Genomic DNA, 18,848 nt, shown 5'->3' on the forward strand with positions numbered 1-18,848 from the left:
GGTTCTCCCCTCTTTCCACTTGGGGCCAGCAAGTTTTTCCCTGGAATTCAGCATTCCTAATGAGATGGAAAATAATATTTTCTCTTTTCCTCTGGAAAAGAACCCCAGAATCCCATGGAAAAGAGCTTAAAGCTCATCTGGCCCATGGAAGGTGTCCCTGTCCGTGGAACTGGATGGGATTTCAGCTCCCTCCCAACCCAAACCAGCCTTGAAAATCTATGGGATTCTATGAAGAATAATTAATAATAATTAATAATCAATTAATAAAATAAAAATTAATTTTTATTTTAAAAATAAAAGCAATTAATAAAACAAAATTATATTAATTAATAAATTAATAATTAATTTTATAAATAAAATTTATAAATTAATGTTATAAATAATATAATGTTATAAATAATAATTTTATGAATTTTATAACTTTTATAATAAATAATTTTATAGATAATTTTAATAAATAATTTTAAATAAAATCAATTAATAAAATAAAATAACTTCAAAATAAAATTTAAAAATCAATTTTCCAGACAACTTTACCCCCTTTAAAAATAGGAAAAACCTTTTTTCCTAAAGAAAAACTGTGGGAAAAGCCTTTTTTTTTTTTTTTTTTTTTTTTTTCCCAAAGCAAAACAATGGGAAAAGCCTTTTTTCTCCCTAAATTAAAACAATGGGAAAAGCCTTTTTTCTCCCCTAAATTAAAACAATGGGAAAATCCTTTTTTTTTTCCCCAATGCAAAACCACGGGATGCATTTCCCATCCTCCTCCCTGAGCAGCAAACGGATCCAGCTTGGAGAACCCTCAAGGGAAAGCTCGCAGCAGCAGCTGCTGATTAAAACATTGCCAATATTTTGATAAGGCAGTGGATCTGCGGGGTGTGGGCTCCCCAAGCCAGCCAGAGCTGCTGTTTGAGGAAAAAAGGGCACCAGGGACTCTGCAAATATTTGTAAACCCAAAGCGCGGCCAACGCTTCCCATCCTCATCAGGAACCGGGAGGAAGTGGAGCAGCGTCTCAAAAAACAGCAGCAGAAAGCGAAGCTTCTCCCTAAATTTATCCCCCCACCCCGGACAGATTCTCAGCTGATTTAAATTGTCTCTTCCACTGACTTCAACAGGCTCCAAAAAAACCCCCAAAAACCATTTGATTTTTGCCAAGCAGCTTCCAAAAGTGGGGTTCGGGAAGGGCTGGGGGTGGGAGGGATGAGGATTTTGCGGCAGGGATGTCTGTGAGGCGCAGGGAAGCTTTGGACCACTCTGTTGTCAGGTTCCTGGAAGTAAAAATCACTTTTATCCAGCAAGTTCCTGCCAGAAGGGAGGTAAAGGATTGGGAGAGCTGTAATCTCGGAATGTCATTCTTAAATTTCTGGATTATTCATTCATTTCTCCCTCTGTGCAGAAAGCACAAAAATTGTCACTCCATGGGGCTAGAAACTTCAAATGTTCAAAATTAACTTCTGCAAAACGGCCTCTGTTGTTGATAATAGGAAGATTCTTGTTTAATTCACCTGATTTTGTTTCAAAAACAAGACAAAAATCTGCTTTTAACGCAATTTTTAGGATGCTGCTAAAAAACCTTAATGTGTTTAACCTCCTTATACACGGTCCCAGCACTTTAAGAAATAACAATAAATAAGAGTTGCAAATGATCCCAATAAATCTGAATTTCAGCAAGAACAGGAAAACTTCCCCACTCTGCCTTGCTCCCAAATGATTTTTTCCCACATTCTGGGGATTTGTGGGTTCCTGGCACATTCATTTGGTGGGATTAATTCAAATTAAAGCTTTGGGTCTATCTCTAAATCTGGGGGGGAAGAGATATATGGAAAAAAGTGGGAAGGCCTGGGGAAAAAATGGAATGAATGACAGATAAAAATGTCATTTTTTCACATTGTATTTACAGAAAAAAAAATCAAAGTACGCTTGGAATTCTAAGCACTGAGAAAATTCCATTTTAGGGAAATTCCTAAGAGGAAGTTCTTGTGGGTGAAAAATGTGTTTTTCTCCCAAGTTTTTTCCCCAATATCTAATTGGGAAGCCAGACCAGATATTTTCAATTATAACTGCACCAAAATCTTGCTTTCACCCCTTCATTCATTACCCAGAAGGAAAATCTTAATTAAGGAAGATCCTTCCTGTGTCCGTTTCTCCTTTTAATGGAAAATTTTAACCAGGCTGTCCTTGGTTTTAAATTATGAGAGGAATATTTATCCAATTTCCCCTTGATCAAGGAAAATATTGGATCATCGATAGGAAAATATTATACAAAATAGGAAAATTAAATTTTTACATAATTGAATGCACAGAAATCCTTTTGTAACTTAAATTGTGGCAGCTAAGAACCCCAGAAATTCAGCCCAGCCTGAGGGATTTGGAGAAAAAGGCAAAGCAGAAAATTCCTACATTCCATTGCCCACAACAGGTAAAGCAAAACAACAACTTTTCAAGGGAAAAATCTGAATTTTGACAGCAAAAAGAATTAATAAAACTGGGGGGCTGAAACCAACCCTCTATTTTCACAGGGGGCTGTTTGGGTACGGTCAGAGCCTGAAAGAATCATGAATTAAAACATGAATTCAAAACCAAAACTGGTTTCGATTTTAAGGCTGAAAACAGAGATAAAATGAGTGATTTTAACAAGAGGAACATAAAGGAAAAAGGAAAATCAAGGAAAAAGGAAAATCAAGGAAAAAGGAAAATAAACCTCCAGCCCATCATCATCATCATCATCCTGTCCATGAAGTCCTTCCATTCCTGACTCCAAGCAGCAGGAGAAGGACAAGGAAGGAATATTTTGGAAGATTGCAAAGAGGGAGCTGGAAAATCTGATGATTTCAGGGATTTCAGCCTGAAAGCCCCACGGAGCAGAGCAGCCCAAACAAAGGAGAGCAGAGGAGATCAAAGCGCTGAGGAGTCACACGTTGTCATCGGGCATGGAGTGTCCCGTTTCTGGCTGCTTTCAGCCCATTTCCCCAGTTTCCCCAGTGAATACATTCCCTGGGAGCTCACACAAACACTGAAATATCTCCCCTCAACTCTGTTTTTTTAGATAAATATCATTATTTTTAGGCCGTCCCTTACCCTTCACTGTGCAATCCCTGTTTTTCCTATCAGGACCTGCTCCAGCCTTTCCCGTTTCCCAAATGAGCTCTCCCCCTTTTTTCACCCCTAAACTGATTTTTTTTGGGGGGTTTGAAGATCCTGTTGGGCTCCTGAGAGCAATCAGGAATATTCTGATTTTATTCTGATTTTTTTTTTACTTTCGGAGGAGTCTGGAATCTGCCCCATGGCACAAACATCCCTTGGGCTCAGGTGAGAATTCCCTGATAAATCCATTTGGATCCATGGCTCCCAGGCATTTCACACCCCTCAAACTCTCCCATCCCTCATTCCCAGCTGGAGAGCTCCTGATTTACCCCCAAATTCCCGCTGGTCCCTTAGGATGTGACTTTGCACATTAAATCCCAAATTCTGACTGTGTTCCCTCAGAATCCTGCCCATTTTCTGGGCGCTGCAACTACTCCTTCCCAAGAAGCAAATTAATCCTGAAGTCCAGGAGAAATCCTATTTTTCTGGGTTTTTTTTTCCCTACATCAGGACTTGCTCCTTTGGAAAGGATCCATTGGATGTCATTTTTCCAGCAGGTCCTGCAGGAAAACAATTCCTGCTGCCAAAAACCCCCAAAGATCTGCAGAGAGCCGTGAGTCAGAGGATGAGAACAGCAAATCCAGGGAATTTCTCATCCCTGCAGACCCCTGGTGCTGAGTCACCAGGCCCCAAGGAGGTCCCTGCAATCCCACGATTTTCCAGAGGAATTTGGGAACAAATCCCCCAGAACCTCAGGAAGGTTTTCCTCTGCCCAGGGGTGGGAATTGGAAAAAGAAAAACTTCCCCAGACAACCAAAAGATTGGATCTACAGCCCTAGAATAAACTTAGATTAATGCAAAAGTACAAGATACAGACATTAAACATAAAACATAAAGTAAAAATACAAGATAAAACATTAAACATAAAGCAGACACAGACATAAAACAGAAACATAACGAAACCATCAAATTATGTTTCTATAGTTATAAGTACATGCCTTGAGTGAGAAACTGTATTAATAAAATAGTGAAGAGTTTATAATATAAAAGTGCAGTTTAATAAAGCTAAGAGTTTAAAAGTTAGAATAGAAATGTGCATGTAAGTTAAAAGCCCATTAGACGAAAGTATCCACAGTACAACAGAAGTAAGTGATATGTTAGAAAAGTAGAATAAACCCTGGAACAACTGCCTATTAGTTTAAAAAATTATATATTATAGAAATTATAATATGTAATATATATTATATATTATAATATATATAATTATATGATATCATATACTATATAATATTATAAAATATATATTATAATATTATAATAGATCTATAATATAATAGAATATATTTATATTATAATATAGATATATCTTTTATATTATAAATAATAGATCTATTATAAATAAAAATAGATGCTAATATAATAATATAAAAATAATAGTATATATTTTTAGATTGATACGTTATATGATATGATACGATATGATATATGATATGATACATAAATTATATCTATCATAATGAAGAAACTTGTAACTACTCCTAAGCTATAATCAACAACTTACTCCTTTAAAATCTCACAATCTCTGAGACTACTGTTTATCTAAACAATAAATAATTTTAAACTTTAAAATAATTCCATCCTTTCACTAAAAACAACAATAATAATTTTTGGTGCCCCATGTGAAGGATCAACCCAGGGCTGGAATTTACTTTTGAGAACTTTTTGTCCTCTTAAACCCCACTTAAATAATCTTGGGCAGAAGGGACTCAGTATCCTGCTGGCGCAGTAAAGCCCAAAACATTTAATTCTGGACAGACCATGAGGATAAAATATTTTCCTGAGGGTGTTTTCAACACTTCAGATGAGTCCTTGGTGAATAAAACACCGCCACAGCATCACTGACCAGGGTTAGCTCATCTGGTGCTTCCCAGTTTTGATTATTTATCTTAAAATAGCAGATATTTATCTTAAAATGTCTGATAATTATCTTAAAATATCAGATATTTATCTTAAAAGATCAAATTTTGGCTTTTTAGTGACACTCAGCTGATCAACCATTGTCCATCTTCCCTTATATCATGGAATCGTTCATTGGTTTGGTTTTTTTGGCTAAAAACCTTCAGTAGAATTTATTTTATAAATGAAAACCAAAAACCAACTCATAACAGAAACATCACCACTGCATTGCTACCAATCCAGATATTTGGCACTTTTGGAAATTCCAGGTGAATAATTGTAAATACCCCAGCACTTACTTTGGTAGAGTTTTCAAGTGGTTTTCTCTTAACTCCAAAATTCGCAATTTGACAAGTCTGGGAATAGGAGAGAAAATAATTAATGCATTTGAAGAATCCATCAGAATTGTTAGAAATTATTTATTCTAATTTTAAGAAGTCTGTTTAATGCAAAATAATCCAAAGTCCAGTTCTTGTGGGACAAAAATCAGAGCCAAATAATTTCACGCAATGTCTGCCCTGATCTGAGTTCTCCCGAAAAGCTCTGACATTTATCAGGTTTTCCCAGCAATTTTAAATTGATTTTATTAGTGCTTCCAAACACAGGAAAAGTTGGGAAATTTGGAAGAAACAAAAAAAACCCAAGAAAACCAGAGCAAGGTTTGTAAGTGTAAGGTCCCAAATAGATGAGACAGGAGGAAATAACAACAATAATAAAGGAATTAGAGTCACTGAGTTCATATAAAATCAGCACTTGTGGAATAAAATGTTTTCTGCTGAAAGATTTAAGCTCCTAAACCTTAATCCCCAAATTATCAGCCCAAGCCCCAGCAGGGCTCTGCCAGAGCAGGATGGGCACAAACACCACACTGAGGGCTCCATCCATCCCTTTCCTGGATATTTGGATTTAGATCTGACTTCAGGGGCAGGAATTGGGGCTTATCCTGGCATCCCACACACTCCTCACAGGCAAACAATTCCCTGCCTCCTGCTGGGATTTTGTGTTTCTCAGAGGTGCTCAGGCCTGCCCCAGGGGGTGTGATTATAATAATTATTATTATAGTAATAATAACAACAGCAATAACATGGAATAATAATATGGAATAATAATATGGAATAATAATAATATTATTAATAATAATATCAATAATAATAATAGAAGAAATAATATATAGACATAATAATATAAAAATAAAATACAATAATAATAGAAGAAATGAAATGAAATGAAATGAAATGAAACAAAATAAAATAAAATAAAATAAAATAAAATAAAATAAAATAAAATAATAGTACCCCAACATTTTTATCTCCCCCGGCCTGAACAGCCCAGTGTCACTCCCAGCAGGAGTTTGTCACATTTTGTCATTTGGTTTGGAGAGATGAGCAAATGTTCCCTTAGATAATAAACAAACAAACAAACAAATAAATAATAAATGAAATAAATAAAAATAAATAAAGTAAATAACAATAAATGAAATAAATAAAAATAAATAAATAAAAATAAATTAAATAAACAATAGAACTTTCACCCAGGTGGCCGCAGGGACCAGCCTAAAGCTGGGCTTGGTGAATTCTGTAATAAAACCAGAGCTTTTCCCTGCTGATCTTTTTTCTCCTGAACTCTTGCCCAGGTGCCAATCCAAGGGCAGAAATCCCAGCAGTTCCCAGTGGGATAAATTCCCCATTTCTGCCAGGGCTGTGCAGGGTGGGGACCCCAGCTCCTGTGGGAATTGGGCTCACTCTGTGTCCACTGGGAAAAGAGAAGCTTGTGGGGGCAGGAGAAGTGTTCTGAAGGGTTTGCTTTGATTCATACTCCTTTTTTCCCATTTTATTACTGTTAATAAAATGTTCTTTACGCCCTTTTAATGTTTTGAGCTGCTTCGCCTTTCTCCCGGTCCTGTCCCGAGCAGGAGGTGGATGGGTGCACTGGTGGCTGGCAGCACTGAACCCACCTCACCAGTCGGTGCCTCGGCTGGGACATCTAAAGAACTGGTGAAATTCTAATTAGAGAGCCAAAGCCACTGCACCCTGCTGCCACCACCCCTGCTCTGTCCTCACCTGACATTTCTGGCTCCGCTCCTGCTGGGTTTATTTTTGCCCTCTCTCCCCGCCCTCCTGCCCCGCTGTCTCTGGGCTCCTCTCCCTGGTTCTGCTCCCACGCTCCACCTTTGCCCGTTGCAGCCCCCTCAGCCACCCCTCCCTGCCCTGCTGAGCCACAGCTCTGCACCCTCCTGTCCCTCTGTCACCAGGAGGGGACCTGAGAGGAGCCCGGTGCCCCTGGCCCTGCCGCAGCTGAGTCGCTGCAGGGGGATGCTGCTCCTCACCTCTCCCCAGCCTCCATCACCTCCCCACCCCATCCTGCTGACACTCCCAAAAACACGGCTGAAAAGCCAAAATCTCTGGGTTTGTGCTCAGTTTTTCAAGGGGAGCCAGCTTTGAGCCTGTCCCTCGGAGCCTGAGCCGGGTTCAGGGACAGGGATGTGCTGTGGTGACTCATCCTTACCTTCCAAAGTTAGCTGGAAGAAACTCCAAAAAGGCATCGTTTAGATAGAGCTGGGTCAAATTTAGAAGTTGTGTGAAGCCATCTGGCAGCCTAAAAAAACAGAGCAAACCTTAATGCTCACCCCGAGTTGCCATGGAGATAATAACAATGTATATTTAGAAGTAGAAAGGTGACTTTCTCTCTCACCTACTTCCACCCAAATTCTCCTGAAGAGCTCACTTTTAACAGACATTTTTGCCCATTCCCATCTTCTCTGCATTGCTACAAACAGGAAATGCAAAGGCCTGGCATATTCAGGGGACGGCAGCTTTTGCTCCCTTCTTGCTTGAGAGATTTAAACTAAAGGTCTCCTCTCCCTCTCCCTGTCCTCTCTCTTCTTCCTCTCCTCCCTTCTCTTTCTCTCTTTTATCTTAATCTTTTTCCTTTTTCCTCCTTCTCTTTTCCTCTCATTCTTTGTCCCTCTCCCTCATCTATTTCTATTTTTTTTAAACTGAAATGAAACATCAACATTTCACCCTTTCTCCCCTTCACTCCATTTTGTAAATCTTGCATTTACAACTCATTTTTTGTTGCTGTTTTTGCAAGATTTTGGAAGGAATAAAGAATAAAGGCTGGCCAAGTGTCCAGGTGAAGCCTCACCCCTGTATATGGATACTGCCCAGCCTGACTGGCACTACCAGAGTACTCAGATCTCAGACAAACCCACCCTGGGTTTAAATTAGAAACAAATTTAAATTGTTTAAATTCAAACAATTAGAAAGACATTCAGATTAAGCCTGAGCTCATTTTGTGCCCTTGGAATGAGCAAAACGAGCTCCTGGTACTCACTTGGACACGGGGTTGACGCTGGCTTCGATTATTGTTAAACACTTACAACACTTAATGTTTTCTGGGAAATCTTGGATTCCTAAAAAAACATGGAAAGAGTATTAGATGCACAAAAATATTTATTAGATATAGACAAATATTATCTACACAAAAACTGTTCAGCCTAGTCTGTTCATAAATGCTCAGTTGGGATTTCCAGCTCAGACTTCAGCTGGAGAAGGAAGGAAACATAGTTTGGAATTATCATCCAAAAGGGCTCAAGTTCTAAATAAATACATGAAAATACAAAATTATAACTTTTCTGATAGTGTTTGGTTTATATAATATTCTAGAATTAACAGTGACATAATTTGTGCTGAGATTTGTGCCTTCATCCCTTCCCAAACTGCTTTTCTGTCACAGAATCCTCAGAGTCTCCAGACCCTCCTCTGACAAGAAATTTCCCAATGTTTCCAGGAGTTCCTAAGCCTCATTTTTTAAAAATGAAGACCCTCAAGCTCAGACAGCAAAGGTTTTTAGGCCCATTGATATGAGAATGGAATGAAAATTCCCAGATTTTGGATTGCACAGCAGCAAACCAGCCCAGATAAATCCTGGGAATTGTTTAAACCCCCACAGAAGAGCTCAGCGAGCTCTGAACCCCTTTGGGAGTGGAATGTTCCTAAGTGCATGGAAAACTGGCCTCACATTCCTACTCCCAGCTGGGCAGTGTCCCCAGAGCACAGGACACTGAAGAAAACTCAATTTTTAAAGGAAAAACTAGAGCTGGATTTGCACAGACCCTCCCACAAGGCGCCGCGCGCGGAACCTCAGACGGAGCGCGAATTTCCAGGCCACGGGGAGCCAAAACTCCATCTCAGCTCCTGGTTTTTTTTTTTTGGGGATGCTGGGGAAGGGGAGCCCTCACCATTCTTGCTGATGTCGAGCTCACGGAGGTTGACCAGGCTGGCGATGGACGTGGGGAGGCTGGACAGGTCGTTGTCGGGGATGCTCAGCTTGCGCAGGGCCTGGCAGTTGAACAGTTGCTGTTCCGGGGGTTCCGCGGGGCAGAAGAAATAAATCCATTTGGGATCCTTACTGACACACAATCAGCACAAACACCCCCTGGCCACAGCAGAATCCCACCCTCCCAGGGGGGCTTTTGGGAAGACATTCCCGGGGATTGTGGTATTTGCTGGGTCCCCAGGATGAAGGAGGAAACGATGATTCTGACTCCATGTTCTTAGAAGGCTAATTTATTATTTTATATAAAAGAATGCTATCCTAAAACTATACTAAAGAATAGAGAAAGGATCCTTACAGAAGGATCTTAACAAGATGCTAATTAAAAACTCGTGACTCTCTCCTCAGAGTCTGACACAGCCTGGCTGTGATTGGTCATTGAGTCAAAACAATTCACGTGTTGGATAAACAATCTCCAACCACATTCCAAAGCAGCAAAACACAGGAGAAGCAAATGAGATAATATTGCTTTCCTTTTTCTCTGAGGCTTCTCAGCTTCCCAGGAGAAGAAATCCTGGCAAAGGGATTTTTCAGAAAATGTGACATTGATAGGGGATATGACAAACAGGTCATGGGTAGCAAGGATGTTCAAAGCTACTCAAAACCTGTAAATTCACTGCAATGAATATCTTTTGATTCTGATATCATTGCATATAATTCAGTTTATTGCTGTGTTTCATATTTGTCATAAAAATTCCCAAGTTTTTGTGCCCCCTGCTAAATTAAAATATTCAATTTCCTAATTAAATTTCATGGCAGATTTTAAAATACTGTGACTGCATTCAGATTAAATAATTATCCTCAAGATGCAAAAATGCTTTGGCATTATCCAAAACATACTTTCCTGAAACCCCTTCCCAAAATTCAGGACTCAATTCTAATTTTTCTATCAAATTCCAATTTTACAGAAGTGGATTCCCAGTTTTCACCAGGAATTCCTTTGGGAGCAGAGGAAGGCTTGGAACTTCCAGTTCTGACCCCAGCTGGACACACCCAAGGCTTTGGAAGTGCTGGAGGGAGAAGCCAAATTAAAAATCTTCCCTCTGGAATGATTTTATGAAGCATCAGAAGGAATATGAGCCATGGAATGAAGTCCCAAAATTGCTTTTTTTTCAACCACTGGATGCTTAACAGATATTTTTCCCAGTTTCCAGAGCTCCCTGGCCATCAGGATTTTGTTGGAATCACCATTCCCTCTGCCCATGAAACAACTTTAATTCCTCTCAGACCAAATCCAAGTGATGCTACCGAGCTCTGAGTTATGAAATCAGGGTTTTATTCTGCACCTCTGGGGAGAACTCCAGCCCACTCATGTTTCTCTGGATGCTGATTCCAATGACTCCACTCTCATCCAGATCAATTTTCCCTTTATTAGTCATCAATTCACTTGACTCACACAAATAAAAGATTTTTTGCAGCAGGAGAATGAAGTCAAAGGCAAAGAGAATAAAAAGACTTGGCTGAATTTAGCCAAAAAAAGAGAGTTAGAAGTATAAAAACATCTTGTAAATCCTTAAAAAAACAGAGAAATACAAGAAATGAAGAACTGAAAATCAGCAGGGAAAGAATCATCAGTATGATACTTCAATGGAAAGCAAAAATAAGATCAGGCAGAATGAGTTTAAGGCATCAGTTCAATGCAAAATAATTTACTGGACTTCGGAGCATCACGTGAAACTAAAGTAGAGCTGGACTTAGTTGTTTTCTCATTAAATAATAAAACATGACCAAGAGTTTTGATTCAAAAGAATTTTTTAATATCAGGGGCACAGAATATATGGCAAAGAACAGAAAATGTCCAAAAATTTCCTCTGGAATAAAATCTTTGAAAACACATTTGCAGAAGGAGGAGAGAGTGGTAGAATTTAATGTAAAACACAAAAGTTCATGTTAAGTATTACAGTGCCAGTTTCATGGGGGAAAAAAGAAGGCATTTTCTCTCCTGGAATATTAATTCAGAGATGAAAAAAAAAAAGCCTTGAGCTCTGCAGCAAAAACACCTCGAGCAGAAAATTTGATAAAGGAATTATTTCAGCTGTTGAATTCCTGGTTACAATTAATAAAGGCTTAAGACAAAAACCGATGAGTGCTATTAACACTGCCATTAATCTTCTCTTCCACATGGCCAAGATTATGTTAAACTTGATTTACTCTAAATTTAAATTATCACCTTCATCCCAGCTTCAGCATTTTGGACCGCTTCCCTTTGGTCCTCATTTTTTCCATACAGCATCTTGCTCTGATATATTTGTTTTTGGAAACACTTCGATCATTCCAAGAGGTCCAACCTAAATATCCCAAAAATCCCTCCCTAAATGAGAGACTTCCAGTATTCCTCAGTAGCAGAAGGAAAAGAAGGGAATTATTATTATTATTATTATTATTATTATTATTATTATTATTATTATTAGAAGAAGAAGAAGAAGAAGAAGAAGAAGAAGAAGAAGAAGAAGAAGAAGGAGAAGATGGGACCTCAGGGCTTCCTGAGCAGGTTTTCCCCAGGATCCATTTGGGATTTCTGGGGATAGAACCCAGCTGGTTCTGTGCTGTGTCTCCAGGAGAGTTCAGACAGCTCTCCACAGCATTTTTCCATGAAAATAAAGGGATTTTGGTGGCCCTGCCCCACCATCTGTGCAGAATTCCTCCACAGAGCGAGACCTCCCAAGCGATGAACCATCACATCCCAGCAAAGCAACCCCATGGCATGGAAAAGCCCATTTTGTACTTCTGTAAATGGATTTTTTACAAAGTCTCTGTGCAGCAAAACCAGGAAATTTGCTGTAAGCTGATGGAGAATGAAGCAATGTTTAATTAAAGATTTGTAAGCATCTTTCATTATTGTGGAGAAAAAATTCCATTAAGGCCTGGATCCCGTCCCTTCACACTTCATTATGGAACCAGCACCTGCCACTAATTGGTTTTTCCACCCTTCCCTCCTTTGTTTCCAGAACATTTTGGTTACAGTAGGTTCTAATTCCTTACAGCAAACATTGATCAGCAGGAGAGCGGGTTGGAAGGTTCCAGAAGGGGAATTTTACAGGGGAAGGATGGCTTGGATGATTTCAGGGCAGTTCTGAAACTCCTGCTTGGACACTTGGCATTCCCAGCAATATCCTATAGGGATAAAGGGCTGATCCTGACACAGGGGACAGACCTGGCATTGCCAGGAATGTCCCACGGGGATGAAGGGCTGATCCTGACATGGAGAGCAGCCCTGATATTCCCAGAAATATCCCACAGGGATAAAGGGCTGATCCTGATAGGAAGGACAGCCCTGATATTCCCAGGAATGTCCTACAGGGATAAAGGGCTGATCCTGACACAGGGGACAGCCCTGGCATTGCCAGGAATATCCTACAAGGATAAGGGGCTGATCCTGAGGGAAAAGCAAGGATGGAGAGGATCCACAGGCATCAGTGACTCCTGATCCAGGTACTGGGTACCACAGGAATTTCTGGGGCCAGAACCATTTATTTTGCAGAATTTGTTTTTCCCAGTTCCAGGCTCCAAGCTGCCCCATTCCCGTGCTGTGAAGAAGGAACAGGAGCCCCTTCTCCTCCCAGTCCAGCCCTGATTCCAAGGAACATCCCTGGAGCCCCCATCTCCACCTCTCCCCAGCAGCTCAGCATCCCCAGAGCCGGGCACACGCCCCAGCTTTGCCCTGGCACCCCAGCAGGACGTGGATTACCTTGGGAAGCTCCTCAATCTGGTTGGCATCGAGGTAGAGCTCCTCCAGGGTCCTCTCGAAGTTGAAGACCTCCTTTGGCACCTGCTGCAGGCCGCAGTGGGAGTAGTCCAGCACGGAGACGATCTCCTCCTCGCCGCGGAAACACCGGCACGGCACCAGGCGCCCGATCAGCTTCCTTTTGCTGGTCATCTCCAAGCAGCATACTGCAGGGAAAAAGGGAGGAAAATGGGGATTTCAGCAGCCTTTTGGGGGAATGTTCTTGGGAGTTATGCTTGGATTGCAGCTCATGAAAAGCAGTTTTGCCCAGGGATGTCCAGAGTGCACACTGTGTGGTGTCTGTGGCACCTTGCTGGAATGGAAGGTGGGATTTGGAGTGCAAGGAGAAAACCTGGACCCTGCAGCTGCTCCCTGCTCTGGGATGGATGGGAACACACCTAGTCCAGCCACAAGCCTGGCTGTAATGGAAAAATGGGAAGGCACAGGATCCAAACCCACCCATGGAAGCACAGAGCCAAGGCCGGTCCCTGGCCCAGAGCTGGCAGGGATGTACCTGGGTGTGATTCCTGTGGGAAATGGGAATTATCCCTGGATCCCCCACACCAGCAGAGCTCCCCATGCTGCTCCCAGAGTTTCCTGCAGCAGCTGAGGAAAGCAGGGATGGAACCCTTGGCTACAGAGTGATCCCAAACCATTCCTGCTCCTCCCGTGCCACCAGGCTCTGCTGGAAGCTCCAAGAGGGGATTTAGCAAAACCCATTCCTTTTCCTGCACTAAAATACACATCCAGGAAGTTTTGCCAAACTTCTCCCACCCTCAGTCCCAGTGGTGGAGCCCCAGTATGTGTGTGCACCTCTAACTCAGTGAGTAACTTTACACAGTGCCCTACTCCTTGTGGAACAAAACCACTTCAGGATGGGGGAACGCTCCAAAAGCAGAGTTGGAACACATCAAGCAGTCCCTAAATCCATCCTGGACGCCTTTAGGAGTTACTTAAACATTCTGGATAAACCAGGCTGTCCTGAAACCCATTTACCACAAAGGCAAGGAGGGCTCAACCTTCAACTCCCATTTTCCATATCACTCCCAAGGATTAGATTTAGGAAAACAATGCACTGAATTAGTCCAAATAAAGCAAAATAAGGTTTTTGTAGCAAGCACCAGTATGGAATGGAAGGACCTGGGCTATGATTGAAAGGAGCAGAATTTCACGCCCTGTGGGCTCGTGGTAATTAAACTTTTTATTAATTTCAGCATTATTAATTCCTACCCTGGACTAATTCCAGCTCTGGTAATTACACTTTCCTTCCCTGCATTTTGCTCTCTGCTGACGTTCAGAGATCCTTTCCTCCATGCTGGTGGTTGCTGATGGAAAAGGCTCAGGGACACAGCAGCTTCATCCATCCCTTAATCCCTGCAGGGGATTCCTCATCCCTCTCCCACTCCCCCTGGAAGCACCAGAGCTTGGTTCTTCTCCCCATTTCAGAACTGAAATTCCCCACAGCCGAGTCCTGAGGTCACTGCTCCACATCATACATTACACAGGAAAATCAGAGCCTCCAAAAGAGCTCCAAAATCAGATTATTTCTTGAATAAAGACAGATAAATGAGAAAAGCAGCATAAAATAACCTGCTCCTTTTCAGCTCCAGCAAGCAGCTCATTATCAGCTCCTGCAGTTTATTGTCTTATAAAGAAACTCCTTCAGCTGAGGAAAAGAGGAGCTTTATGGAAATCAATTACAATAACTTACAATCCCTCCTCAATTCACGGACCTTTTGTGCAGGAAAACACTAATCCCTGTTTGTCAGGAGCCACAGGAGAAGACATTTCCCTCACCTGCTGGAAAGACAGAGAAAACTGCTGCAGGCTCACCCAGCTGATTTAAAGATGGGATGAAACGGCTTGACAGAATCCAACACTCCAAATGCCTTGGGATGGGATTCCTGGCTGGGATGGGGTTCCCAGAGCAGCTGTGGCTGCCCCTGGATCCCTAAATTGTGCCAGGAGCAGCCTGGGGCAGTGGAAGGTGTCCTTGCCACGGCAGGGGTGGGATGGAATGGGATTTAAGATCCCTTCCAGCCCCAATTCTGCAATTCTGGGCTCTCCTGAAGAGTCCAGCAGTGGGTGCAGGACAGGGGTGGTGGAAGTGCTGCTACAAAAAGCTCCAGAAGCGGCCTCTGAGTGATTGGCAGGAGAAATCAATTTCTAATTTGCTGGTTTGCAGGATGCATTAATGATGGATTTAATTTTTCTCCCAAACAAGTTTTCCACAGAACACTTCACAGAAGGGCTGGCGTCTCAGGGAGTTGTTGCAGTGCCACAAGCAGAGCCAAAATTCAATAAATACCCAGAATAACCAGAGCCAAAGGCAGCAGCCTGAGCTGTCTGACCAAACATCAAACCCCTCCTACCCTTCTAATTTCATTCAGAAAACTCCAAGAAACCCCAGTTGCAGGGACCTGGCAGAGCTAGAAAGTTACTAAAGAGAAATGCTGAAAACAGAGAACTTGGGAGTGTGGATGGGAGTGTGGCAGGGCTGGAATGAGCAGTAAAACATCCGTCAGAGGGTTCAAAAAATAGGGATTATTTCCAGAGCAGCAGGGAATTCTCCTCAGTGCCTCCTTTGTCACACATCTCACACAGGGATGGTTTTCCTGCTCCTGTTTTCCTTCTCTTTTAGCAGCACAATCAACACCATTAATATGGAATTACTTCCCAGCGTCCCATCTAAATCTCCAACAAAGAATCCAATCTGAACCTCCTGTTCTCTAAAGCACATTCCCATTTTCTCCAAATCCCATAAAGGACTTGTTTGGAAAGCAGGAGCCCTTTCTGGAGCATTCACCAGGACTCCTGGGGGGTTCCAGGGCAGCTTCTCCCTCCTCTGACCCAAGGAAGGCACTGGGAATTGCCCAGTTTGTCCCAATACCCCAGAATTTACCTTTTCTGTGCCAAAAGAGATTTGATAACAGGGACTACACATGAGAAATGCAACAAAGCTGAGCTTAAGGTTGGAATTAAAAAAGAAAACAACCCTCAAATTTCCCCTCATCCCAAAGCCTTTTCCCCATGGATATTCTCCTGGCACTGGCCAGACATCCACTTGTGTTTCCTTTCTTCCCTTTAATGAATTCTGCGGGCTGCCTGGCTGATTTCCACAGTGTCCAGTTGCAGTCTGGGTCACTGCAATAATTAGGGAACTTCAAAGCTCTCGGAGCCCTCTTCATTTCCAGCACCACATCTCAATTAGAAGCACAGCCCTGCTCATAATTCAGAGCCTTGCAGGAACGGAAGAAGGTTCTCTCTGCATTTACAACCACGTGGAACCTCTCCACAGCTCTGCCACCTCCTCACCCACATTTTGGATTTTAAATTCGCTGCTCACCTTTCTGTGAGCTGCAGCTTTGTGGGCACCAGCTTTGCACAAACGCTGGGAGTTTTCAGCGCTTGGTTTCCTTGCTCTGGCAGTTGTGTAACTCTCACTACCCCTACCCCGTATTCCTCATCCCAAACTTTTGTCTGCAGCTGTAATCCCGTGCTTGTGACATGGGAATTGTGCTTATGTAAGCTCTGACATCAGCCCTTACTGCGGTTTTGCATTCCCCCCCATTTTCCCATTCAGAAAAGGCCTCTGATGAGGTGGAAGCTGCTTATTCTCTGCCTGAAGAGCAGCGTTGCTCTTGCTGAAAAATCTGCTTGATTCCTTCCAAGGGGAGGGAGCATTCCCAGCCTGGATGCTGCCCCTCTTTATATTAAAATATTTAAACTTCATATTCTGAAATAAAATTTGTGCTCAGAGGCTTAGAAGTTGGGCAGTGAGTAAAACCTCAATTATCACAGACATAACACATTTAAATAAACATGCATTTACACATATATGATTCCATCAATCTACCTTTGGCAAAGCGAGCTGCCTCCAATATTTGACACCTGCTATTTATGAATTGATGCCTTGATTAAAATGCGTATGCTCATGCAGGTATGGAATTTTGATATAAAATCTGCTACAATAACAAAGCCTGTTCACTATGATTTACTCTAGTTGCCCCCAGCCCTGTCCCTGGAGCTGCTGGGGAGAGCCCAGGGTGGGCAGAGGGATGGAGCAAGGGGGACAGGACCCAGGGAAAGGCTTTCCACTGGCAGAGGGCAGGGATGGATGGGGTTTTGGGAAGGAATTCCTGTTTAGGAGGGTGGCACAGATGCCCAGAGCAGCTGTGGCTGCCTCTGGATCTCTGGAAATGCCCAAGGCCAGGCTGGATAAGGCTCAGAGCAGCCTGGGACAGTGGGAGGTGTCCCTGCCCATAGCAGGGGGATGGAATCTCTGATGTTCCAAAAAAACATCGGAGGGGATCAGTCCCAGGTTGGGCTCAGGGACCTTGGAAAGCTTTCCCAGCCTCAGGAATCCTGGGATTCTCCATGGGAAGTCTCTCCATTTCATCCAAATTCTGGTTTTCCACACCCTTTCTATAAGCAAAGAAGCATTTTGTCCCAAACTTCCCCCCTGAGTCAGGTGAGGGAGGCGGGATTGTCCCTGTTCTGCTCCTAATTGGAAATGCAAAATTAGGGATTTATTCTGGCTGTAGAAGCCATTGGTAATAATCTTCATTAACCTTCCTGAAAGATTAAGGAACTCTGGCTCTAAAGTCACAATAACAGAATTATTAGGGAGCTTCCAAAGGGGAATTGGTCTTATCAAAGAGAGGGGTGTGCAATACTATCTGAATTGTTTTCCTGCACAGAAATTCCCAGATAAGCAGCATATCTCCCCCAGAAATGCCATTTAATGCTGGTAATTGAATTCTCTTCATTATGCCCCCATTACAATGGTCTGAATTCAGGTTCACATTCAGATTTGGCTAATCCTAAAATAAAATAACCAAGCATGAAAAATCAGATTTCAGCTTTTGTCTCTGGGGAATATTAATGAGGGGAAGTGTCCCTGGCTTTGCTGCAAGTCCTGGGAGGTCCCTGGAGACCTGACCACCTTGAGGTCTGGGAAAGGTGTGGGAAAAGGGTAAAGGAAAACTGAAGAAGTATTTTGACCAAGTATCAGTTTTGAATGCCCAGACCTTACACCTTTGGGATATAAAGGCAAATCTTTACCTTTTCTGATAAGATATTAATTGATTCCAAAGATTACTATTGGCCTTGACTCAAAATTCCCAATTTCCTTCCTTGAAATTCCTTCCTGAAGGAGATTTTCTGAGCAAATGGTTTTGGATAATCCTAGATGATGATAACTCCAATTGCAAAGGCATTTTAGTGACAGCAAAGGCACTTGTTTGGATTGTTTTGATTATCAACAATCTGTGTCCTGTTCTCCCTACAGACAATTCTTGCACACCTCAAGGAAAAGCCCAGATTCTTTTTATAGGAGTGACAGAATTCCAGTAATTTGTTGCACATTAGCGGCACATGTTGAAAATTAATCATTATGCCATTAATTGCCAGAAATTCCAATCACTCTGACAGCTCACCCTGCAGACATTTCAGCAGGAGAGAATCCCAATAAACAGGAGACATTTCTTGGGGAAGTGTGCTGTCTGGAAATCAGGGAATTTACATTTCTGCTTGCATCTTTGATGTGTCACAGCTTTTATGTGAAGTAATCCTTCCGTTTAAGAGATGATGTGCTGTGAAATTTGGGATGAAATGGGCTTTATTTGCTGCTTTGTGGAGCAGTGGCTGGAAGTGCTCTCCAAAGGAACAGCAGAGAGAACATCGTTTACCTGCTGAAGGCAGCACGGAAACAAATTGGGATTTAAGTAGGAACAACAAAACTTCTGCTTT

The 18,848-nt window shown here is 42.1% G+C and overlaps 1 protein-coding gene across 1 annotated transcript in view; it reads right to left on the bottom strand.

Annotated features, from left to right (window-relative positions):
- LRRC7 (leucine rich repeat containing 7) overlaps window positions 1–14,919 on the bottom strand; it is a 59,763-nt gene extending 44,844 nt beyond the window's left edge. Inside the window, exons 1-6 of the mRNA XM_058808472.1 lie at window positions 14,831–14,919; window positions 13,062–13,264; window positions 9,279–9,396; window positions 8,372–8,450; window positions 7,544–7,633; window positions 5,338–5,394 (exon numbers count right to left, since the gene is read on the bottom strand). Coding sequence (XP_058664455.1) covers window positions 5,338–5,394; window positions 7,544–7,633; window positions 8,372–8,450; window positions 9,279–9,396; window positions 13,062–13,264; window positions 14,831–14,885 — 602 coding nt within the window. The 5' untranslated portion in view covers window positions 14,886–14,919. The remainder of the gene's footprint in view (window positions 1–5,337; window positions 5,395–7,543; window positions 7,634–8,371; window positions 8,451–9,278; window positions 9,397–13,061; window positions 13,265–14,830) is intronic.
- Between the last annotated feature and the right edge of the window lie 3,929 nt (window positions 14,920–18,848).

The sequence above is a fragment of the Ammospiza caudacuta genome, chromosome 7 (assembly GCF_027887145.1).
Source record: "Ammospiza caudacuta isolate bAmmCau1 chromosome 7, bAmmCau1.pri, whole genome shotgun sequence".
Classification (NCBI taxonomy): Eukaryota; Metazoa; Chordata; class Aves; order Passeriformes; family Passerellidae; genus Ammospiza; species Ammospiza caudacuta.